Here is a 25,180-nt window from a genome sequence, read left to right as displayed (position 1 = left end):
CTGGGCTGGTTTAGGGATGCAGTAGGGGAAGGGGAGATTTTGAAACTGGTGAAGTCCACATTGATACCATATGGCTGCAGGGTTCCCAGGCGGAATATGAGTTGCTGTTCCTGCAACCTTCGGGTGGCATCATTGTGGCAGTGCAGGAAGCCCATGATGGACATGTCATCTAGAGAATGGGAGGGGGAGTGGAAATGGTTTGCGACTGGGAGGTGCAGTTGTTTGTTGCGGACTGAGCGGAGGTGTTCTGCAAAGCGGTCCCCAAGCCTCCGCTTGGTTTCCCCAATGTAGAGGAAGACGCACCGGGTACAGTGGATGCAGTATACCACATTGGCAGATGTGCAGGTGAACCTCTGCTTAATGTGGAATGTCATCTTGGGGCCTGGGATGGGGGTGAGGGAGGAGGTGTGGGGACAAGTGTAGCATTTCCTGCCGTTGCAGGGGAAGGTGCCGGGTGTGGTGGGGTTGGAGGGCAGTGTGGAGCGAACAAGGGAGTCACGGAGAGAGTGGTCTCTCCGGAAAGCTGACAGGGGAGGGGATGGAAAAATGTCTTGGGTGGTGGGGTCGGATTGTAAATGGCGGAAGTGTCGGAGGATAATGCGTTGTATCCGGAGGTTGGTAGGGTGGTGTGTGAGAACGAGGGGGATCCTCTTGGGGCGGTTGTGGCGGGGGCGGGGTGTGAGGGATGTGTTGCGGGAAATACGGGAGACGCGGTCAAGGGCATTCTCGATCACTGTGGAGGGAAAGTTGCGGTCCTTGAAGAACTTGGACATCTGGGATGTGCGGGAGTGGAATGTCTTATCGTGGGAGCAGATGCGGCGGAGGCGGAGGAATTGGGAATAGGGGATGGAATTTTTGCAGGAGGGTGGGTGGGAGGAGGTGTATTCCAGGTAGTGATGTCATAAGATGACATTCCACATTAAGCAGAGGTTCGCCTGCACATCTGCCAATGTGGTATACTGCATCCACTGTACCCGGTGCGGCTTCCTCTACATTGGGGAAACCAAGCGGAGGCTTGGGGACCGCTTTGCAGAACACCTCCGCTTAGTCCGCAACAAACAACTGCACCTCCCAGTCGCAAACCATTTCCACTCCCCCTCCCATTCTCTAGATGACATGTCCATCATGGGCCTCCTGCAGTGCCACAATGATGCCACCCGAAGGTTGCAGTAACAGCAACTCATATTCCGCCTGGGAACCCTGCAGCCATATGGTATCAATGTGGACTTCACCAGTTTCAAAATCTCCCCTTCCCCTACTGCATCCCTAAACCAGCCCAGTTCGTCCCCTCCCCCCACTGCACCACACAACCAGCCCAGCTCTTCCCCCCCACCCACTGCATCCCAAAACCAGTCCAACCTGTCTCTGCCTCCCTAACCGGTTCTTCCTCTCACCCATCCCTTCCTCCCACCCCAAGCCGCACCCCCATCTACCTACTAACCTCATCCCACCTCCTTGACCTGTCCGTCTTCCCTGGACTGACCTATCCCCTCCCTACCTCCCCACCTACACTCTCTCCACCTATCTTCTTTACTCTCCATCTTCGGTCCGCCTCCCCCTCTCTCCCTATTTATTCCAGTTCCCTCTCCCCATCCCCCTCTCTGATGAAGGGTCTAGGCCCGAAACGCAGCTTTTGTGCTCCTGAGATGCTGCTTGGCCTGCTGTGTTCATCCAGCCTCACATTTTATTATCTTGAACACAGCAGGCTTTCCTGCTTCTCTGATGCTGCTTGGCCTGCTATGTTCATCCAGCTCTGCACCTTGTTATCATAGTTCTATACCAATTCAATCAATCGAAGGGGATAGTCTTGCTGAGGAAAATGGAAGGGACAGCCAGTTATTGAACACTTGGAATGATTCTTATGTTAGGTAGTGTTTGACAAAGATTAATAGAATTATTGTTATCGGGCACTGTCCTGTCAGGGTCAGGCTTTGTGGCAATGTGTGTAACTTAGGGATGGTTTCCTGGTACTATGATTAAGGAAGTCCCTAACCTTTCCAAGCATATTGTTAAAGGTGAGATTAAGAAGCCAGAAATTGGTAGGAATGACATTTTTAGGAAAAGATTAAAGTAGTCCACAGTGAATTTAAGAGATTACGTGAGGATTAAAAAATAGAACCTTAAAAGAAATGATTTCAGGTTTACTCCCAATGCCAAACTCAAACAAGAGAGGGAACAAAAGGATAAAGGAGATAAATCAGTGGCTGAAGAACTGGTGTATTACTCAGGCATTCAGGTTTTTGGACAATTGGAATATTTGTTTGGATAGAAAAGACCTGTTCAGAAAGGATGGGTCTGACCTAAACTGGAAAGGAACCAATATCTTTGCAGGGAGATTTGCTTGTTCCATTACGGGAGACTTTATACTGATAGAGACAGGGAGTAGGGGAATTCTAAACAGTTGTGTAAACAGAAGGATTGATGGGGGTAGGTTCTGAATGTGAGGAGAGCATGTCAACTGGAAAAGAAAGATAAGAGAGTCAGAGTATGTAATAACTCTAAAGAAGTAACTTGCTCTTATTTCAATGCAAGAGGTCTTACAGGTAAGGCTCATGAACTCAGGGCATGTTAAGAATGTGAGATTGGGACATAATAGCTGTTACAGAAACTTGACTGGGAGACGGGCAAGATGGGCAGCTCAATGTTCCAGGTTTTACATGCTTTAGGAAGGATAGGAAAAGAGGCAAGAAAGAGGGGAGGAGTAGCATTTTTGATAAAAGAATACATTACTGCTGTAAATTGAGAAGATATTTCTGAAAAATTGTTCAGTGAAAATATACGGGTTGAAATTAGAAATGAGAGAGGAAAGATCACTTTGATGGGATTGTACTATAGGCTCCCCAATAGTAAGAGGTAAATTGAGGAACAAATATGCAGGGAGATCCCAGACGTATGTAAGCATAATAAGGTTGCAATAAAGGGGGAATTTTAATTTTCCAAACATTGTCTGGGGCTACCATAGTTTGTGAAGAATTTGTCATAAGTTTTCAAGAAAATCTTCTTTATCAATATGTGGATGCTCCTATTAGAAAAGGAGGAAAACTAGACCTTCTTTTGGGCAATAAGGTAGGGCAGGTGGCTAAAGTAACAGTGGGGGAACACTTTGGGTCTAGCGATCATAATTCTATTCGTTTCAAAATGGTTATGGAAAAGGATAAGCCTTCCATAAAAGTTAAAGTTTTCATTGGAGTAGGGCAAATTTTAATGGACAAGAACTTTCAAAAGTTGATTGGATTAGACTGTTCCCAGGTGACTAGTAAGGAACAATGGATGAATAAAGATATTAAGATTCTAATCTTACATTAGTATCTTATATTAGATATAGACGACTTGGTTCAACATAAAGAGCGTAGGGGAATTCTTCAGAAAGAAATCAGGAAGGCAAAGAGGGGATATGAGATAGCATTGATAGATAAGGTTAAGGATAATCCAAAGAGATTCTACCAATACATAAACAGCAAGAGGGTAACTAGAGAGAGGGTAAAGCCTCTTAAAGATCAAGAGTTCACCTTTGTATTGAACCCTAGGACATGGGAAAGATACTACGTGAATAATTTGCATCAGTTTTTACTTTGAAGAAAGAAATAGAGTATAGAGAATACAGCGAAACAAACTTTGATGTTTTAAAAACAGTTCATATTACAGAGGATAATAATCCTGAGAAGCTGCTTGGCCTGCTGTGTTCATCCAGCCTCACATTTTATTATCTTGGATTCTCCAGCATCTGCAGTTCCCATTGTCTCTGATACCATATTACAGAGGAGGTGGTTTGGGACATGTAAGAGAATATAGAGGTGGATAAATCTCCAGGACTGAATCTACTGTATCCCAGAACATTGTGGGAAGTAAGGGAAGAAATTGCAAGAACTCTTGCAGAAACATAGCATCATCTATAACTACACGTGAGGTTTCCTGATGACAAGAGGGTGGCTAATGTTGTACCTTTGTTTAAAACAGGTTGTAAGAAGAAACCAGGGAACTATAGCCCTGTGAATCTGTTGTAGGTAAATTGTTGGAGATGATTGTAAAGGGTAAGATTTATGGACATTTAGAGGGGCAATCATTGATTAGGGAGATTTTGTATGAGGAAAATTGTGTCTTATAACTTTGATTGATTTTTTTTGAGGAAGTTACCAAAAAGATTGATGATGGCAGAGCAGTAGATGTTGTTTATTTGGATTTTAGTAAAGCCTTTGACAAGGTTCTGCATGGTAGACTAAATAGTAAGGTTAGATCACGTGGGATTCTGGGTGGACTTGCCAATTGGACACATATTTGGCTTAACGGGAGGAGACAAAAGAACAGTGGTGGACGGTTGCTTGTCGGACTAGAGGCCTGTCACCAGCTGTGTTCCACAGGGATTTGTTCTGGATCCTCCTTCATTTGTCATTTATATAAATGATTTGGATGAAAATATAGAAGGTGTGATTAGTAAGTTTGCAACAACACCAAAATTGGTGACATAGTAGACAGTAAAGAAGGTATTCTAAGATTACAGAGCCACCTTGATCAAATGGGTCAAAAGCCTGAAAAATGGCAAATGGAGTTCAACCTGGATGAATGTGAGGTATTATATTTTGGTGCAACAAACAAGGGTAGAGCTTATACAATTAATGCTAGGGCCCTGGGTAAAGTTGTAGAACAGTAGGATCTAAAGGTACAGGTACATAATTGTTTGAAATTTGCATCACATATAGGTGGTTAAAAAGGCATTTGGCACACTTGCCTTCATTGCTCAGTCCTTTGAATACAGAAATTGGAAAATTATGTTGAGGTTGTACAGGACATTAGTGAGACTTCTTCTGGAACATTGTGTCCAGTTTGCCCAGTTATAGGAAGAATATTGTTAAGCTGGAGAGGGTTCAGGAGAGATTTACCAGGTTGTTGCTGCATATGGAAGGTTTGAGTTATAAAGAAAGGCTGGGTAGTTTGGAGATAGTAGGAACTGCAGATGCTGGAGAATCTGAGATAACAAGGTGTAGGACTGGATGAACACAGCAGGCCAAGCAGCATCAGAGGATCAGGAAGGCTGATGTTTCGGTCCTAGATCTGAAATATCAGTCTTCCTGCTCCTCTGATGCTGCTTGGCCTTCTGTGTTCATCCAGCTCTATACCTTGTTATCTCTGGGTAGCTTGGAACTTCTTTCACCGGAGCATATGGGTTTGAGAGGCAACCTGATAGAAGTTTATAAAATAATGAGAGGTAATGACAGAGTTAATAGTAGTTTTCTTTTTCCCTAGGATTGGGGATTTCAAGACCAGGGGACACATTTTTAAGGTGAGAGGAGAGAGATTTAAAAAAGACATGAAAGGCATTTTTTAAAAATAGAGGATAGTTTGCATGCGGAATAAACTTCTGTGGAAATGGTGGATACAGGTACAGTTACAGTGTTTAAAAGATGTTTGAATAGGTACATGAATAGGAAACGTTTGAAGGGATATGGACCAGGTGCAGGCAGGTGAGATAAATTTAGTTTAGAATTATGTATGGCATGGACTGTTGGACTGAATTGTCTATTTCCGCACTGTATGACTCTATGACTATGACCAATATAGATCACAAAACTTGATGGGATAATGGGAACTGCACATGCTGGAGAATCCGAGATAACAAAGTGAGGAGCTGGATGAACCTTCTCTAGGCCCAAAACATCAGCTTTTGTGCTCCTAAGATGCTGCTTGGTCTGCTGTGTTCATCCAGCTCCACACTTTGTTATCACAACACTTGGTGGTTTGGTTTCACAGCCTTTTTGATTCTCTGAAGAAACCCTGATGTTATCTGTACAACAAGGATCCAACTGGTGATTGGTTGGACCCAAGGTCTTTATCTTCCATTTGGGTTTTAGATTAATTTCTATCAGCTTGCTTACATGATCACCCAGCCATAGATAATCAAGGAAATTTGATATAATGAAATGAGTTATCATTGATGAATAACATATTTTATGTTGCTCTTATTGAGAAATTGCCAACTGATCATTCGGTTACACAAGCCTCTCAGTACTACACAGAATGATGGAGAAACTCAGCAGGTCTGACAGCAGCTGTGGAGAGAGAAACAGGGTTAACATTTGAGTCCAAAGATAATTCTTCAATTCTGAAATGTTGCGTTTCTCCAGCGTTTTCGGTGTTTGATCGGGATTTCCAGCAGTATTTTGCTGTTGGTCTCTCAGTATAAGTAGCAGGTGCCTAAGTGCTCCTAATGGAGTTGTGATGTCTCATTTATGATGAACACCAAGAGAAGTGTACATACCTTTTTAATGCACAATGTTTGAGGAAGCATGGCAGACAACATCTCGAAACACACACAGCCCTGTTTCACTCCATTTAGGAATGGAAATCCATTAGAAGACTCCCCACTGTCTTGGATTTAAGCAAACTTGTCATCATGTAATCACCGTCCCACAGTGATGAATATTACTGCACAGTGCAATTTTGTCATAATCCCTAAACACCATTTTTGAACCTCACAACTAACTGTTCAAAGACGTCAGACATTGGTTTCATTTGTTCTCCAGATGTGGTGTGTCTGGCTGGGTCAGCATTTATTGTCCATCCCTTGTTGTCCTGGAGTGAGCCGCTTTCTTGAACAATCCCAGCCTTCTCTTCCAGCCACTGTATTAATAAATGAACAGACAAATTAAAGGCAGGAGTAAGCCACTCAGAGCCTTGAGCCTGCTCCACCATTGAATAAGTTAGTGACTGATATAATTACTTCACAGTCCCACTTACTCAGATAATTTTTCACCTTTTTGCTGATCAAAAAATCTATCCACCTCTGCCTTAAAAGTATTCAAGTATTTGCTTCCACTACCTTTTAAGGAAGACTGTTCTGAAAATTGAAGACTCTCTGTGAGGAAATAAATACTCATGTCTCTTAAATGGACAGTCCCTTATTTTAAAGTCATGCAGAATTCCAGATTCTCCCATAAACAGAAACAACATCCACACATCACCCAATCAAGACTCCTCAAATCTTACATCAAGTCACCTCTTACTCTTCTAAGCTCCAATAGGTACAAGCTCAGCCTGCCCAACCTTTCGTCATTAGACAACCCATCCAACCTAGGTATTGGTCTGGTAAACCTTCTCTGAACCACCTCCTTCGTATTAACGTCCTTCCTTAAACAAGGAGACCATTGGTGAGACTGTACTCTCACCAATGCCCTGTATAAATAAAGTATAATTTCCTTATTTTTGTAAATTATAACATTCTATTAGCTTTCCTAATTTCTTGTTGCACCTGCATACTAAATTTCACGATTCAACAGTAGGACAGATCATCTCAAAACTCTGCAATCTTTCTCCATTCACGGAATATACTCCTTTTTATTCTTCCTTTCAAAATGGTCAATTCCATATTTTCTCACATTATGACCCATTTGTCAAATCTTTGCCAATCATTTAACCCTTGGAATCCTCTTCATAATAATAATCCTCTTCATCACTTACTTTTCTGCCTTTCTTTGTGTTGTCAGCAACATTTTGCAACCATACCTTCCATTGCATCACCCAAATTATTTACATAAATTGAAAAGAGTTGAGGCCTCAGCATTGCTCTCAATGGGACACCACCCTCCGACCAGAATAGGACACATTCATGCCTACTCTGCATGACATTAGCCAGCTCATTTTATATCCATTCTGATATGCTCCCCTCCACAAGGAGCTTTTATTCTCCATAATAACCTTTGATGTGCCTTTTTGAAAAGCCTTCTGTAAATCTCAGAAGCCCTGTTCCCCTTTTCCACATTAGGTAACTTCTTAAAGATCCCCAATAAACTGATTAAACATGACTTCTCTTTCATAAAACCATAGAATGAATTTTACCAAAAATAGGCTCAGCATTCATTGACTATCATGTGGGGTTTCTCTCTGCGAGCTCTAGTGAGTTTTTTCACGAAACTCTCTCCTACTCATCTCATTACCTATGCACTGTGCTCCTAAGGCACATTACTACACGCTCAGCAGCAATGGATTTACTGTGTTTTGCAAAAACCTTCAGGATTCATAACCCCATTGCCATATTTATAGCCCAGCTATACTCTTGGTTAAATGCTGTCAGCCACAAACAATGCACATAGTGGGAGGGAAACAAATGAAAAGCTGCTGAAGTCACATAGGTGACACTCATTGGAAAGAGAAGCTTATATTTGCAAAATTATGTAAACTCTTTGGTGGTGTAATGATAATGTCACTGGACTAGTTAACCCAGAACTTCATATCAATGCACAGGGCACAGGCGATCAAAACCCACCTGGGGAGGTAAAATCTGGAATTTAAAGCTGGCCTAATTGTAACCACTGTTTCAACTGGTTCACTACTGCCCTCCAGTGAAGGAAATCTGTCACCCTTCCTGGTCTGGCCAACATGTGAATCAAGATTTTAAAAGTGTGGTTAACAATTAACCGTTTGAAATAGCTTAGAGAGCCAGAAAGTTAGAGGCAACTACAGATGGGCCAGAAATGCCAAATATAAACTACCTAATAGAATACGTCTCTCCTCACATCAATCGGAATTGGGTGTTAATTTAGTTCTGTCTGGCTCTTCATGCCCGGTACTGCACTGCTCTAAGACGGAAGGTCTGCTCAATGACCTCAGGTGTATCTTTGAACATTGCTGCCACTCTTCCAGCTCTTCATTGTCTGTCACATCTAGTTGCTCAGAGCACAGAAAATAAGGATTTTGCAGTACGATGCATCTCCCCCAGATTGGTCCATGCATTGGCATCTCATCTCCATGAAGCTTATTGTCTCCTTTACAGTGGCTTTAGTGGATGAGTAGCTTCATTGTATGTACACTTAACCTCAGTTAGGGAGTCATCAGTCATGGTTGGAGAAGGCTACCCTTGCCTCCCAGCAGCCATCCAGCCCTTGAAATGAGTAAGGACCTGAGAGTTCTCTAATGTTATAGGCATCATGGCAGCTCCCATGTATTTGGCATGAACCTCCGCGATATGGTAGAGATGATCACAGAAGACTTGTACCTTTACTAAATGGAAGCGTTTATATTGATGATGACTGTCCCATTATGATATGGCGTCCTCAATGAGATGTGGGTACAGTCAATACAGGTGTTGCCAAGCTGGCTCCACATACACGCTGCTGTTGCCCACCTGACTTTTTCATTCAACATGTAGACGCAAAACCCCAATCAGAATTACCACATCTTTTTGCCAAGTTCCCACTATTTCTTCCTTTTTACCCCTTCGTACTGTGTGGCCACTGTAAGGGAGCCTGTAAATCATTCTCACAAGTGATTTACTTTTACCATTTTTCATCTGGAACGAAACTGCTCTACACCCTGGTTTCCTGATCTTAGGTCATCCCTCTCCATTCTGCTGGTACCATCACTTACTCACCCCTCTACCTTTTCCTAGCTTCCTGCGCTTCCAAAAATCATATACACTTCAATATTCAGTTTCCAATCTATGTCAGCCTGCAGCCATGTCTCTGTATACCAGGTCATACATACCTATTGTAATTTGGACTCTCAGGTTACCTGTTTTGTTTTGAATGCTAAATGTATTTGAGATACAAAACCTCTAGTTTACCTGTTCATTATTTTTATAACCTATAGCTTCATCTGTTAGTTTACTATTAAACGTGTACTCTGTATCCCTTCCTGTAACCATCTGTTAATCATTCCCCACATTAATATCTTTCTCAAACAAAAACATTTGACGGTTGCCAGACCTGCTGAGATTTTCCAGCAATTTCCATTTTTGTTTCTGATTTCCAGCATGATTTTGTGTTTAATGTCTTTCTCTGTTAAGTCTGCTCTTTGATTTACCAATTGTACCAAATTTGATCACTTGCTGCTGTTTTAATTTTAAAGCCCTTGCTACTTTATTAGATATGCGGCATGCTAGAACATTGGTGTTGTAGAGTTCAGATGTAGATAGTCATAGGGTTGTAGAGATGTACAGCATGGAAAGAGACCCTTCGGTCCAACTTGTCCATGCTGACCAGATAGTCCCAAAACTAGGATAGAAGCAATGGCCTAGTGGCATTATCACTGGAATGTTAACCCAAAGACCCAGGTAATGTTCTGGGGACCAGCTTTGAATCCCACCACAGCAGATGGTGGAAGTTGAATTCAATAAATGCCTGGAATTAAGAATCTAATGATGACTGTGAATGTATTGTCGATTGTCGGAAAAACCCATCTAGTTCACTAATGTCGTTTAGGGAAGAAACTGCTACCCTTACCTACTCTCTCCTACATGTCACTCCAGACCCACAGCAATGTGGTTAATTCTTAACTGCCCTCTGGGCAATTAGGGATGGGCAATAAATGCTGACCGGCCAGCGATGCCCACATCCCATGAATGAATAAAGAAAAGAAAAAGTACAGCCTCTACATTCTCTAGTGCTGATGCCACTTCCACAAAAATCCGAACCAAGGTCTACTGCACCAGCCTTTGAAGCACTCATTCATTTCTCCTATCAGATTAGTGGATATGTCAATCTGTACAAAGCTCACGTAATAATGCAGTGTCTAACTCCCCATCCAGACTATACAGAGCCACTTCCCTAACATGTCATTTGTCCCTGCATAGAATTTGAGAACTGAATTCTCCTCTTCCTCCATAGGTTCCCCTCAAGCCGTGACCAGTGGCAATAGGCACCAAGCATGCACCACCTTCTGCACTCTGCTGCAGAGGATAGTTTCAATTACCCTCACCATACTGTTCCCCAGCAGAACTACATTCCTTTTCTCCCAAACTGAGTATCAGTGAGTACTTGATTGCTCAGGAAGCTCTGCTTGATAGCATTGTCAATGCCACCTTCCATAATTTTGCTGATGATTGACAATGTGCTGTTGGGGCATGATTGAGCTGGGTTGTTCTGCGTTAGGTGTAAAGGACATACCTGGGAAATTTTCCACATTGCCTCATAAGTGTTAGTGTTTGCCACTTGCTTATCATATCTGTAACCTCTGCAGACTTTCCACCTCCTCCTGACATTTGCTTACTTTCCTACTTACATTTATATAATTGGCAAATTTTAGCTCAATATCATTGATAAATATTATAAATAGTTGAGCCCCCTGCACTGAACACAGTGTCACTTCACCAGTTACAGCTTGCTAATCCAAAAAGGGTCTGTAGCTCAGTTCCAGGCTTGTGGCGTGTCGATGGGTGGTTTGTACTTCACGCTGTGTGAGGCATCCATGTAGGAAGTAGAGTTGTTCGCAGGTTGCACTGTCTTGTTTGGCGTAGTTTTCGCATTTTTTCTTACCAATTTGAGCATGTTACCATGTTACGGAGTACAAATCTACTTCAAAACCTTAGACAAAAATGACCTATTTATCCCTAAGCTCCATTTCTTGTCAGCTAACCAATTCTCTATCCATGCTAATACAATGAGATTTGTAGCTCAGGTTGAGTTTCTGGATGTGAGTTTGCTTGCTGAGCTGGAAGGTTACTTCTCAGACGTTTCGTCACCATTCTAGGTAACATCATCAGTAAGCCTCCGATGAAGCACTGGTGTTATGTCCCACTTTCTATTTATCTGTTTAGGTTTCCTTGGTTTGGTGATGTTGCAAATGACATCACCAACCCAAGGAAACCTAAACAGATAAATAGAAAGTGGGACATAACACCAGGGCTTCATCAGAGGCTTACTGATGATGTTACCTAGAATGGTGACGAAACGTCTGAAAACTAACCTTCCAGCTCAGCGAGCAAGCTCACATCCAGATGCTAATACAGTATTCCTGAGATCATCAGCTCTTATTTTGGTGTGTCACCTCATCAAATATCATTTAGAAATCCAAGCATGGCACAATTACAGATTCCCCTTTATCTACCTTTCTTTATCTACTCCCTCAAAGAACTCTAATAAATTAGTCAAATACTATATCCTGTTCACAAAACCATGTTGACTCTGTTGATTGTATTATCATTTTCTAAATGTCCTGCTATAATCTCCTTAGAAAGGATTTGAGTTTTTTTAATATGATAGACATGAGACCAATTAATCTGTGAATTCCTGCTTTTGATCTATCTCCTTTCATGAATAGGGTTGCCACATTTGCTGCTTTCCAACCTGTTGGGACCTTTTCAGAACCCATGGAATTTTGGAAGATTATAATCAATGCATTTACTCTCTGCAGTCACTTCTTTTAAAACTCTAGGAAGCAAGCCATTTGATCCAGGGGACTTTGCAATCTTAAGTTCTCATAGTTTTCCCTCTGTGTTAGGATTGTTTTAGGTACCTCCTATGCTTTATCTCTTGAATTTCAAATACTTAGTGAAATATTTTCCTGTCTCAGAGCATAGAGTTGTACAGCACAGGAATGGGTCATTTGGCCCATGATATTGCGCTGAATATGACGCCAAATGAAACGAATCCCTTCTGCCTGCCTTTGGTTCATATCCCTTCATTCCTTGCATATTCATGTGCTTATCTAAAAGTCCCTTAAATGCCCTTATCGTACCTGCCTCCACCACCATCCCTGGCAGCATGTTCCAGGTTCCCACCACTCTCTATGTAAAAAAATTGCCCCTCACATCTTCTTTGAACTTTCCCCTCTCACCATAAATACATGCCCCCTAGTATTAGGCATTTCAACTCTAGGACAAAGATTCTGACTGTCAATCCTATCTATGCATCTCATAATTTTATAAACTTCTTTCAAGTCTCTCCTCAGCCTCTATCGTTCCAGAGAAAACAGCCCAAGTTTTTGTAGCCTGTCCTTTCAGCTCATATCCTCTAATCCTGGCAGATTCCTGGTAAACCTCTTCTGCACCCTCTCCAAAACCTTCACATCCTTTCTGTAATGTGGTGACCAGAGTTGAATGCAGTACTCTAAATATGGCCTAACTAAAGTCTTATAAAGCTGCAACATGATATCCTGACTCTTGTACTCAATTCCCCAATCAGTGAAGGCAAGCATGCCATATGCCTTCTTTACTACCCTATCTGCTTGAGTGCCCACTTGTAGGGAGCTACGGACATGAACCCTAAGATCCCTGTGTACATCAATACTGTTCAGGGTCCCACCATTAGCTGTTTTCCTTAACATTTGATCTTCCGAAGTGTAGCACCTCACAATTACCTGGATTAAACTCCATTTGCCACTTCTCTGCCCATATCTGCAACTGATCTATATCCCACAGTATCCCTTGACAACCTTCTACACTATCCACAACTCCACCAATCTAAATTATAAGATAATAAGGTGTGGAGCCGGAGGAACACAGCAGGCCAGGCAGCATTAGAAGAGCAGGAAAGCTGATGTTTCGGGTCTAGAATTTCTGAAGAAGTGTCCAAACCCGAAACGTCAGCCTTCCCACTCCTCTGATGCTGCCTGTCCTGCTGTGTTTCTCCAGCTCCACACCTCGTTATCTCAGATTCTCCAGCATTGGAGGTTCCTACTATCTCCAGTGATCTTTGTGTTGTCTGCAAACTTACCAGCCCACCCATCTACATTTTCATTCAATTCATTTATTTCCATCTCAAACAGTAAAAGGCTTGTGGACCACCACTAGTCACAGACCTCCAGCCAGAAAAATAGTCTAGCAGCACTACCCTTTGCCTTCTACAGACAAATCATCACCAATGAAGATGGACAGTAAACATTTGTTAATGCTGTCACCATTTCTTTATTTTCCATTGTCACACCCTCGAAGGGACGAACACTCACTTCAGTTATTCTTTCCCTTTTTAAATCTTGTGGAAACTCTTACTATCTTTTTATTAATATATCTAGCTAGCTTTCCCTCATATTCTAATTTCTCTCTCATTACCATTTTAGTGATTCATGGTTTCTTTCTAACATTTGTCCAATCTTCTAGCCAACATCTGTTCTTCGCAGGGTTGTATAATATTTTTATTTTAATTAATGCCATCCTGAATTTGTCAGGATACCTCAGTAGATACCATGCTTCTCCCACACAGACAGCCACTATAGTAACTTCAGCATGGATTATATTTTTCAGCATTGCATGCTTGCAATTTGACGAAAAGAGAACTGGTTTCAATGGCAGTGCCAGGGTGGGTGTGTGGGAGTGGGCTGTCGAGGTTGGTGGTATAGAAGTGAAACAGGGCAAAAATGTCTGAAAGACACAATACAAGAAAAGGTATAATTAGATGGGCCATGGTGTCTTTGGGGACCATGGTCTCTGGGGATCAACAAAATAAAGTGTGGGCACTAAGCTATCTGGAGAAAAGGGTCTGCTGATGTAGATGGTAAAGCTGATCTCCTGAAGTAGAATCTGATGGCTAGGGGTCAATTTACAACGCATAATTCATTTTAAACTCAATTATTTCATGCACTGTTCCACTTCAGTTGAATTGTTTCTAAAAGCAAAGATGCAGTGAACTGTGCAAGCACAGTCACAGAATACTGAAGTGTAAATGGAATATTTTATAACTGCACCTGAAATATGTCTACAGGCTGTAATATGTGTGTAATGAGGCCTTATGAAACACACAAATATGAAACATTGTATATGTCTGCATTTGTAACAGGTGTGGCTCCACTTGTAAAACAAATGCCAACATGTGACAAACATACATCTGGTTCTACCATTCATGTGTTTAATTGTAATATGTAACATTTGTCCCTGTGAAACTGATATGCATGTGCTTGATTCTAACATACTATATATGTGTTAGTGTCTAATATGTAAGGTGTATGTCTCTGCCTCTCACATGAATATGTCTGCTCCTGATCTGTGTGTATTTGGCTCCAACATGCAAGTCACTGTTTCTGCCATATGTGTCTGTCTCTGTTATGTGTGTGTCTCTGACATGTATCTCTGTTTCTGTGTTTGAAATGTGTGTCTGTCATGTATGTGCTTCCACGTGTGTCCCTGTCCTGATGTGTTTCTGTCTCTAACATGTGTGTCTCTGTCTCTGACAAGTGTGTGTCTCTATTATGTGTGTCTCTGTTTCTGTGTTTGACATCTGAGTATCTGTCACGTATGTGCTTCCATGTGTGCGTCCCTGCCCTGATATGTGTTTCTATCACTGTTGTGTGGTCTCTGACGTGTGTGCCTCTGACGTGCGTGTGTCTCTGTCTCTAACAGGTGTGTGTCTATATCTGTGACAGGTATCTCTCTGTCTAGCTGACATCTGAGCCTGTGTTGTGGCTGGGATTGAGCTGATGAGGAGACACTGTGATATTCGGAGTATGAGGAAGTGACACGGCGCTTGAGTCGAGAAGCAGGAAACTGGGAGCGGAGCTGACCCGAGGCTTGAAGCTGACCGTGCTCTGGGAGTGAGCTGGACTCCGCGCTGTGCCTAAAGGACGGGGTTTGATTCCGGGATCCGAAGCGGCTGGAGCAGCCTGCGGGGGCGAAGGCGGTGCCCGAGGCTGTGATGCTCCGGCTCAGGCGGTGAGAACTCGGCGGCGTTTCAGACTGAGTCCGGGAACCATGTCCGCAGCAGCAGCAGCAGCAGGTAAACATTTCTCTCTCTCTCTCTCTGCCTCCCCACCTTTACCCCAACATGACCCAGTCTGTCCAAACATCCCGTCCTGTCCTCATCAGGGCACTTCGCAAGAAATACCAGCTGCCTTCTGGTCTTAGTAATACTCCCGGTCCGGAGTACGGACCAAATAACTTCATATTCTCTAAAGTCAGCTTTCCTCTTCCTGATCTCCAAAACCCGGGAAGGAACGAAGAACAAAATCTTTTCAAACTCGCTTTTTTTTCCTTCACGGGGCAAATGTTAAACCAAGCTTCTGATCAGATCTGACAGAAAGAGATCCTGGGGACTCTGCCATTCTTTTGGTAAAGGAATCAATTCAGTTTAAACTTTTACCAAGTGAACAGAGATGGGGCAAACAGGAAAATGATCTCTTTGATCTTAACGCAATGATGGGCATTGAATGGAGTAATGTGTGTGAGTGTGAAGTGGGGAGGTGGTAGCGTGGCTGACCGTATACAAAGACTGACAGCATTTGCTAAATTACCCCGTCACCAATCACGAAGTTATCCTTCCAGCAGGACTTTGCAGTTTATTTAAACTTTCTGTTACATTAAATGGACCACAAGGCGGATTTTTTTTGCCACTGCAGTCCCCACCTCTATTGACCCCCTCCTGCCTCTCTCGGTAGTTCATCCATTGGGACTGTGTTGTGAAAGTTGCAGGGGTCAAACTCACATTAATTAGATTGTTGTTTGGGGAGGACGTGCTGTGTGTGTCCCAAAATTCCCTCTCCCGGGAATATTCGGCTGGTGCTGGCCTTTGATCAGCGCCGCCTAAACTCTGTTTGGAATGTATGCCCCCAGGGCGTGGAAACATACCTACAAGTCCCATCCTCCACCCAACATGGATACTCGCGTGTTTCTGATAGAGCGGCGATTTCACATTCCAGCCAGTAAATTTGTCATTGCTGTTTCAAAAAAAAATTCAAAAATGCACGGTAATTTCATTTTAAGGAGAACCTCGCGAATTCAACACAAAATGCTATAAACTCGGGACAGATCCAGATACTGAAGTTAAAAACACGCAGCTTTTCATGTTTCCAATGTGTCCCTTTGCAGACCCTACAAGAATATCAGGCGCACGGTGATCGTCCCCAACCACCACGTCCCCTCAAATAACTTTGCAAAATTGATTTTGCCAGTTAACATGAATATCAGCTGTGTGTGACACAGTGGTAATGTCCCCACCTGTGAGCCAGGGCGCCTGGGCTGAAGTCTCACCTGCTCTAGAGTTTTGCCGTAACGTGAGCATGAAGGTTAACTACAAGCAGCTTTAGTTTAAAATATATACATATATAAAGACAGCTTTGTTTTGCTTGAGAAAAGCAAAACTAATTGTACATTGTGATTATTCATTTCTTAAGGATTTGTATGGGAGGAGATTGAAACTGTAGCATGTAATTGATGTTATGCTCTGCGTTCTGTCAGTTTTAGATGATTTAATATGCAGCTTACAAAATCAATAATTATTTTGATAGAATGGGCTGGTTTAAATGAGGTTCTGATGTTATGAACTAATTTACAGTTTTACAGTCGTGGGTTCATGAAACTGCTGTCTAAACAGAATGAAGTAAATAAGGAAATTCTGGGAAAGATTTGGTTAAGTTACTACTGAAATTGGATTGTTTGTTCATCTGTATGGCTGCATATCAGCGGATGTAGAGTTTCAGTCTTAGAGCCGAAGCCTGGCTGCTTACTTATGGATTTTAATGAGTAGCTGGTTCCACTTTTTATTGCCACTTCCCCCATGACTGAATCTTGCCATTGCAGCCCAGTTTTCCTGATGATTGAACTGGCCCTGTCCTTTACCAGCAGGCTCTGATTACAGAAGGGTAAGGCAGAGTGTCCATTGTGACTTTTTGTTCCCCCACCATTCTGCTCCACCTCCCCCCTCCACCCCCATCTTTCACAAAGCATCCTCTGGGCAAACCATTCTCCATCGACAGAGGAGGACCTCCGATAAAAAGCTAAACAAAAGTGTCGAGAATGCTCAGTGTGACATTAATGGATATTTGTCAAACTATTGGAAGGTTTGTTGTGGAGCTGCCAAGGGGTCAGTGTTCGTAACCTTGCTTTTCCTGATCAATAAATGGCCAAGACTTTGGTTAAACGGCACCACTTCAGAATTTGCAGATGATATGACACTCAGATGGATTGTGAATGGTAACCAGGATAGTATTGACCCTCAAAAGCACCTCAACAGGTAGTACAGGCAGACAATTGGCAAATGAAAAATCAATGAATTGATTCATATTGATAGGTAGAACTTGGCCACACACTACCAGATAATGAGTGTAATTCCAAAGGGTCAAAGTATCTATGTGTCATTGAGAGTGGGGAGGGTAGATTGAGAGAAAGATTAATGAAGTATAGAGTACATAGCAATTCAAGAACATGGCTGATCCTAACTGTATCAAGGACACTTTTTTTTAATATTTGTTTACTGGGTGTGCCTGTTGTGCCAGAATTTATTGCCCACCCATAATATCAGAAGGCAAATAAGACATAACCACATTGCTGTGTGTCTGGCATCACATGCAGGGAAGATCAGGTAAGGATGGCAGATTTCCTTCCCTAAAGGGCATTAGTGAATCAGATGGGTTTTTCCAACAATTTTAACTCCCCCTCCCATTCTTCGGATGACATGTCCATCATGGGCCTCCTGCAGTGCCACAATGATGCCACCCGAAGGTTGCAAGAACAGCAACTCATATTCCGCTTGGAACCCTGCAGCCTAATGGTATCAATGTGGACTTCGCAAGCTTCAAAATCTCCCCCTCCCCAACTGCATCCCTCAACCAACCCAGTTCTTCCCCTCCCCCCACTGCATCACACAACCAGCCGAGCTCGTCCCCTCCCCCCACTGCATCCCAAAACCAGCCAGCCTGTCTCCGCTTCCCTAACCTGTTCTTCCTCTCACCTATCCCTTCCTCCCACCTCAAGCCGCACCTCCATTTCCTACCTACTAACCTCATCCCAACTCCTTGACCTGTCCATCTTCCCTGGACTGACCTATCCCCTCCCTACCTCCCCACCTATACTCTCCTCACTACCTATCTTCTTTTCCCTCCATCTTCGGTCCGCCTCCCCCTCTCTCCCTATTTATTCCAGTTCCCTCTCCCCATCCCCCTCTCTGATGAAGGGTCTAGGCCCGAAACATCAGCTTTTGTGCTCCTAAGATGCTGCTTGGCCTGCTGTGTTCATCCAGCTCCACACTTTGTTATCTATGAGAAACTTTATGGAGATAGTTTGAAGAAATTAGGATTATGAGGAAAAGAGGGCACAGAAGACATTTGACACAGATCAGAGTCATGAAGGATGTGGACAAGGTAGAAAGGGAAAGTATGTTTCCATTGATAGAAAGATCAGGAATAATAGGATAGCGATTTACAGTGATTGGTCCAAGAAGCAATGGTGACACAAGGGGAAGCCTTTTAACGCAATGTGTGATTCAGGTCTGGAAGGCACTGCCAGAAAGTATGATGGGAACAGGTTCAATCGTCACTTTCATAAAGAAGTTTGATATTTGAAAAGGGGCAATGTGCAGGTTACAGGGAGAAGGCAACAGAATGGGACATAGTGCAATTCTCATTCGGGAAGTTGGTACAAACACAAGGGGCCAAATAGCCTCCTCCTGTGCTCTACCTATTCAGTGATTCAGTGGTGTGGCAGCAGCTGTGGAGAGATAAGCAGAACTATGGTTTCAGGTCAGTGACCTTTCAGCAGAACTGATTGTCAGCTTTTATACAAATAGAAAGCAGAGGGACTGTGGACAGCCAAAGGACCAACCTGATAATCTGAAAGGCAGGGGTGAGCGGGTAAGCAAATGACAGAAGGGACGATTGCAAAGGTCAAATGCAGTTAAAATAAAACAAAAACTGGGACTAGAGGAGGCGTGAGAGATGTTGGAGAATCTGAGATAACAAGGTGTAGAGCTGGATGAACACAGCAGGCCAAGCAGCATCAGAAGAGCAGGAAAGCTGACGTTTCAGGCCTAGACCCTTCTTCAGAAATGGGGAAGGGGAAGGGGGTTCTGAAAGAAGTAGGGAGAGGGGGAGGCGGATAGAAGATGGATAGAGGAGAAAATCGGTGGAGACCAGACATACAGGTCAAAGACGCAGGGATGGAGCCAGTAAAGGTGAGTGTGGGTGTGGAGTTGGGGGGTATAGGTCAGTCCAGGTAGGACGGATAGGTCTATGCCCAAAATGTCAGCTTTCCTGCTCCTGTAATGCTGCTTGGCCTGCTGTGTTCACAGCTGTACACCTTGTTATACTAGACGAGGTGTGAATGGCAACAACAGAATATCAGTGGGGGAGGGAAATTGAGAAAATCCAACAAAAAGAGGATTAACCTGACCATAGAAGGTGACAAGAGAACATAGGTGCACTACGCTCTCCTATACTGTGTACTGCTCGAGAAGGACCATGCCTAGCACCAGGCCATGCTCACCCACCTAACTATAACCAATCCCTAACACTGCCAAGGGCCCTGAGGCAACCATTCCCCATCAATCAAATTGCTGTTCGTGATACTGCAAACAGGGGTCAAGATCTAAAGTTGTTTAACTCAGTAATAATCTCAGAAGCCTGGAGAGTGAAATATGCTGTTCCATGAACATGACTGGAAGATTGCAAGAGAACGTGAACAGAGATGTCGAAGTGAGACAGAGAGCGATAGAAATTTAAAGTGGTCAATAAATAGAAATTGGTGACAATCAGCATGTTTGAGTGGTGTTCACATTGGGTAGCAGAACCTGGTGTGTATTTATTACTATAATCTTAATCAGTAATTGAGCATTTGAACTCATGTTAAAACATGCAACAGAACATATCAAATTGAGCAGATTCATCACAAAAACTCTTCAGTGAAATATGTTGACATCTGATCAGAAACAGATATTTGTTCTGAAATTAATTGATGGTTTCCCTGAAATCCACTTTGGAAGCAGTCAAGTTGTGGTTCAGTAAATGAAAATAAACTTTCTCCTGAGATAGTGGGAACTGCCAAAGTTGGAGAATCTGAGATAACAAGGTGTAAAGCTGGATGAACACAGCAGGCCAAGCAGCATCAGAGGAGCAGGAAAGCTGTCGTTTCGGGCCTAGACCCTTCTTCAGAAATGGGGTCATTTCTGAAACCCATTTCAAAACCCATTTCTGAAGAAGGGTCCAGACCCAAAACGTTAGCTTTCCTGCTCCTCTGATGCTGATTGGCCTGTTGTGTTCATCCAGCTCTACACATTATCATCTCAAATTTTGTCATGATTTTTGTTTTCTTTGAATACAGTGTAAATGGGACTCAATTGAATCAATGATTCTGAAGGAGATGCATTAAGTAACTGCATTCCAGTAATGACTTTTAAAATGTTAAAAAGGGTTGCTTGACTTGTAAGTGGTTTTAAACAGACTTAACATTGTGCATTCTACTAATAGAAGGACTATCTTGGTCAGGAAGGAGTCTCTATCAGAGAAAGTGCAGTTTATGAATGATTCAGCTGCTGTTGGTTTTGGTGAGATGTATGGAGAGAGGTATGGCTACTTCAGAAATATTGTTGCAACCTTTGCAGGCTAAAAGCTTTCCCATACATTATTTACATAACAAACCTTGTAGTCTGGAAGGATTGGTTGTAACTCAACATCCTAGCTGTCAGTTTCAGCAAAATCTGTTCAGAATTTGAAAACTTGACAACGCTAGCAGGAGTCTTTAACAGTTCAGAATTAACTTCAAAGAAAGACCGAGCATTTATGTTGTGTCTTTTGTTGCCGCAGAGCGTGCAAAACACCTAGGAGCCAACGAAATAGTTTTGAAGTGGAGTCACTGTTGGAGCTGCAACCAGTTACTGTGTCTGGGTTGAGGGACCAACATGGGCTAGGGCACCCGGGACAATATCCGAAAATAATGCCATAGGATCTTTAATAGCCACCTGGATAAGAGGTCAGATGGAGCCCTTGTTTACAAAAGATTGCACTAGGAGGATTGGCCTGGGTTTGGTGCTCGTGTTTACAGAGGGGCTTTGAATCCAAGACCTTTTGATGTAAAGGGTAGGCTTATATTTTCATCATTGAATAGATAGAACACCATTAGATAGAAAGGATCAGTATAGGATCATAGGAACAGGAAAAGGCCATTTGGCCCATCAAGCCTGCACTGTCAGTTAATATGATCATGAATGATCAAATACCTTTGACCCATTCTATCCCCAAAAGCCTTTACACCATTTGGAATCAGAAATCTATCAGTGCCTACTTTAAATATATCCAGAGACTGAGCTTCCACAGCTCTCTGTGGTAGAGAATTACAAAGATTCACCAAGCTTGGAGTACAAAGAATTCTCCTCATTGAAGTTCTAAAGCACCTTCCTTATTTTTAAAATGTACCCCTTGGTTCTGGACTCTTCAGCCAGGGGTAATGCTTTACCTGCATTCACCCTGTCCTTCCCTCTAAGTATTTTGAAGGTTTCCATGAGATCTCCTTTGAAATGTTGCAGAACACAGGCCTAGATTGACCAATCTCTCTTTAAAGGTCAGTCCTGCTATCCTAGGAACAAATCTGGTTCAATTTGCACTCAGTGAATGTTAGCATTTCTTTTTTCCCCACATTTCCCACTATTGCTGTGGCTACAGCCATGGTCACTGCAACATTGATATTAAGAGGGTGTGCCTGACAGCCAACGCCAGACAAGTCAAAACTCTGAATGAGGATCTGCTTTCCCTCAACATCAGCCTGACGTATAACTGGCGTCCCTGACAAAAAATTGTTGAGGCTTGCTTTTGAATTTACCAAAGCAAGGCCGGTAAGAGTGGTAGAGGAAGAAACACTTATAACATTTAAAAAGTATTTAGATGCACATTTATGATGCCTAAGCTTACAAAGGGCCAATTGTTGGAAATGGGAGTTGAATAGTTAGGTAGTTGTTTTTTGAATGGCATGGACATGATGGGCTGATGGGCCTTTTTCTGTACTGTGGGGCTGTATGATTCTATGACTGTGAGCAAATGCAATGCAGACATTTTTACTACTAGGCTCTGCCAAATCAGGCACAGTACACTTAAAAGCAGAGTTATGGGCCCTCTGTGTGGTCTCATAACCATCAATTTCATGTCAGATGTTCACCTTGTACAGGAAAAGTTTCTATTTCTCACTTCAGTCCTCAGCAGGGCTGGAAGTTGAGGAGGTGGTGCTAAATTGTGATCCCGTGCTCACTCACACATGGCACTCACAAAAGGTTTAAATCCCAAGGGCCACAGTCACATGCCATTCATTCAGGTCAAAAGAGTTACTTAGAAAAGTTTAGAAACCTCTATGGGACTTTGCATTTTATTCTTGTCATTAACATCACAGTGAAAAATGAAAGCACAAGATGCAACACCGAAAATTAGGAACTAACTTTCATAGCATGACGCTGTCAGGAAATTGTTATTGGTAAAATTTATTTTTTATAAATTTACTTTACTTTGAATAAAGGTGTCTCCCGATGCAACAGGCAGAGTACCATGCTATCATTCAGCATTCTGAGTATCCATCAGAATGGTTGCATTTCTCAGCATTCTCTGCGTAAGGGGATCTAACGGCCTAGTTATATTGTTGCTTGACTATTTATTCAGAGATTCCTGGTAATCTTCTGGGGACCCAGGTTTGAATTCTGCCATGACAGACGGTAGAATTCTATTCCAATAAAAGCTCCACAATTAAGACTCCAACGACGGCCATGAAACCTTTGTCGATTGTCAGAAAAATCCATCTGGTTCACTAATGCCCTTTAGGGAAGGAAACAGCCATCCTTACTTGGTCTGGCCTACAGACCCTCAGCAATGTGGTAGACACTTCTGGATGGTTAGAGATGGCTAATAAATGCTGGCCTGGCCAGTGACACCTGCATCACATGAATGAGTTTAAAAGAAATTAATCTTAGCCTTGGATTCTCCAGCATTGAACATGGAATTAATGCCAAATTGATAATACATTGTGGGGTCCTCCCAGCAGAGACCATCACACTGTGGGGTCATCCCAGCAGAGACCATCACACTGTGGGGTCCTCCCAGCAGAGAGCGTCACACTGTGCGGTCCTCCCAGCAGAGACCATCACACAGTGCAGTCCTCCAATCCAAAACCATCACACTGTATGGTCCTTCCATCAGAAACCATCACACTGTGCTCCTTCCAGTACCTATCAGCAATCACATCGTGGTCCTACCAGCAGAGTCCAATTGATTGTGGTATGCAGCAGAAAACCTGGCTCATTTACTTTTCCCTAAAGCAGAAATAGTGAGAATTATTGTGATCAGAGATAATGGGAACTGCAGATGCTGGAGAATCTGAGATAACAAAGTGTGGAGCTGGATGAACACAGCAGGCCAAGCAGCATCTTAGGAGCACAAAAGCTGATGTTTCGGACCTAGACCCTTCATCAGAGAGGGGGATGGGGACAGGGTTCTGAAATAAATAGGGAGAGAGGGGGAGGTGGACCGAAGATGGATAGAGGAGAAGATAGGTGGAGAGGAGAGTACAGGTGGGGAGGTAGGGAGGGGATAGGTCAGTCTGGGGAGGACGGGCAGGTCAAGGAGGTGGGATAAGGTTAGTAGGTAGGAAATGGAGGTGCGGTTTGAGGTAGGAGGAGGGGATAGGTGAGAGGAAGAACAGGTTAGGGAGCCGGGGACAAGCTGGGCTGGTTTTGGGATGCTGTCGGGGAAGGGGAGATTTTGAAGCTTGTGAAGTCCACATTGATACCATTGGGCAGCAGGGTTCCCAAGCGGAATATGAGTTGCTGTTCCTGCAACCTTCGGGTGGCATCATTATGGCACTGCAGGAGACCCAGGATGGACATGTCATCTGAGGAATGGGAGGGGGGTTAAAATGGTTCACGACTGGGAGGTGCAGTTGTTTATTGTGAACCGAGTGGAGGTGTTCTGCAAAGCGGTCCCCAAGCCTCCACTTGGCAACTTCCCCCCGCAGTGGTGGAGAACGCCCTCGACCATGTCTCCTGCATTTCCACAACACATCCCTCACACCCCGCCCCCGCAACAACCGCCCAAACAGAATCCCCCTCGTTCTCACACACCACCCCACCAACCTCCGAATACAACACATCCGCCATCTACAATCTAACCCCACCACCCAAAACATTTTTCCATCCCCATCCTTGTCTGCCTTCCGGAGAGACCACTCTCTCCGCGAGTCCCTTGTCTGCTCCACACTCCCCTCCAACCCCACCAGACCCGGCACCTTCCCCTGCAACTGCAGGAAGTGCTATACTTGGCCCACACCTCCTCCCTCACCCACATCCCGGGCCCCAAAATGACTTTTCATATCAAGCAGTTGTTCACCTGCACGTCTGCCAATGTTGTATACTGCATCCACTTTACCCGTTGTGGCTTCCTCTACATTGGGGAAACCAAGTGGAGGCTTGGGGACCGCTCGGTTCGGACTAAACAAATGCACCTCCCAGTCGCAAACCATTTTAACTCCCCTTCCATTCCTTAGACGACATGTCCATCCTGGACCTCCTGCAGTGCCACAATGATGCCACCTGAAGGTTGCAGGAACAGCAACCCATATTCCGCTTGGGAACCCTGCTGCCCAATGGTATCAATGTGGACTTCACAAGCTTCAAAATCTCCCCTCCGCCCACTGCATCCCAATACCAGCCCAGCTTGTCCCCGCCTCCCTAACCTGTTCTTCCTCTCACCTATCCCCTCCTCCCACCTCAAGCCACACTTCCATTTCCTACCGTCTAACCTCATC

The 25,180-nt window shown here is 43.5% G+C and overlaps 1 protein-coding gene across 3 annotated transcripts in view; it reads left to right on the top strand.

The window, feature by feature from the left end:
• The first annotated feature begins 15,002 nt into the window (after window positions 1–15,002).
• pik3ap1 (phosphoinositide-3-kinase adaptor protein 1) overlaps window positions 15,003–25,180 on the top strand; it is a 108,798-nt gene continuing 98,620 nt past the window's right edge. For 2 of the 3 annotated variants that reach the window (XM_048563574.2, XM_048563573.2), the window contains exon 1: window positions 15,003–15,413. In XM_048563574.2, the coding sequence (XP_048419531.1) occupies window positions 15,389–15,413 (25 nt within the window). In that variant the 5' untranslated portion in view covers window positions 15,003–15,388. The remainder of the gene's footprint in view (window positions 15,414–25,180) is intronic. The other variant, XM_048563572.2, reaches the window with a different exon arrangement.

The sequence above is a fragment of the Stegostoma tigrinum genome, chromosome 37, assembly GCF_030684315.1.
Source record: "Stegostoma tigrinum isolate sSteTig4 chromosome 37, sSteTig4.hap1, whole genome shotgun sequence".
Taxonomy (NCBI): Eukaryota; Metazoa; Chordata; class Chondrichthyes; order Orectolobiformes; family Stegostomatidae; genus Stegostoma; species Stegostoma tigrinum.
The sequence above is the reverse complement of the archived record's forward strand: the minus strand, read 5'-3'. Positions and strand labels throughout refer to the sequence as shown.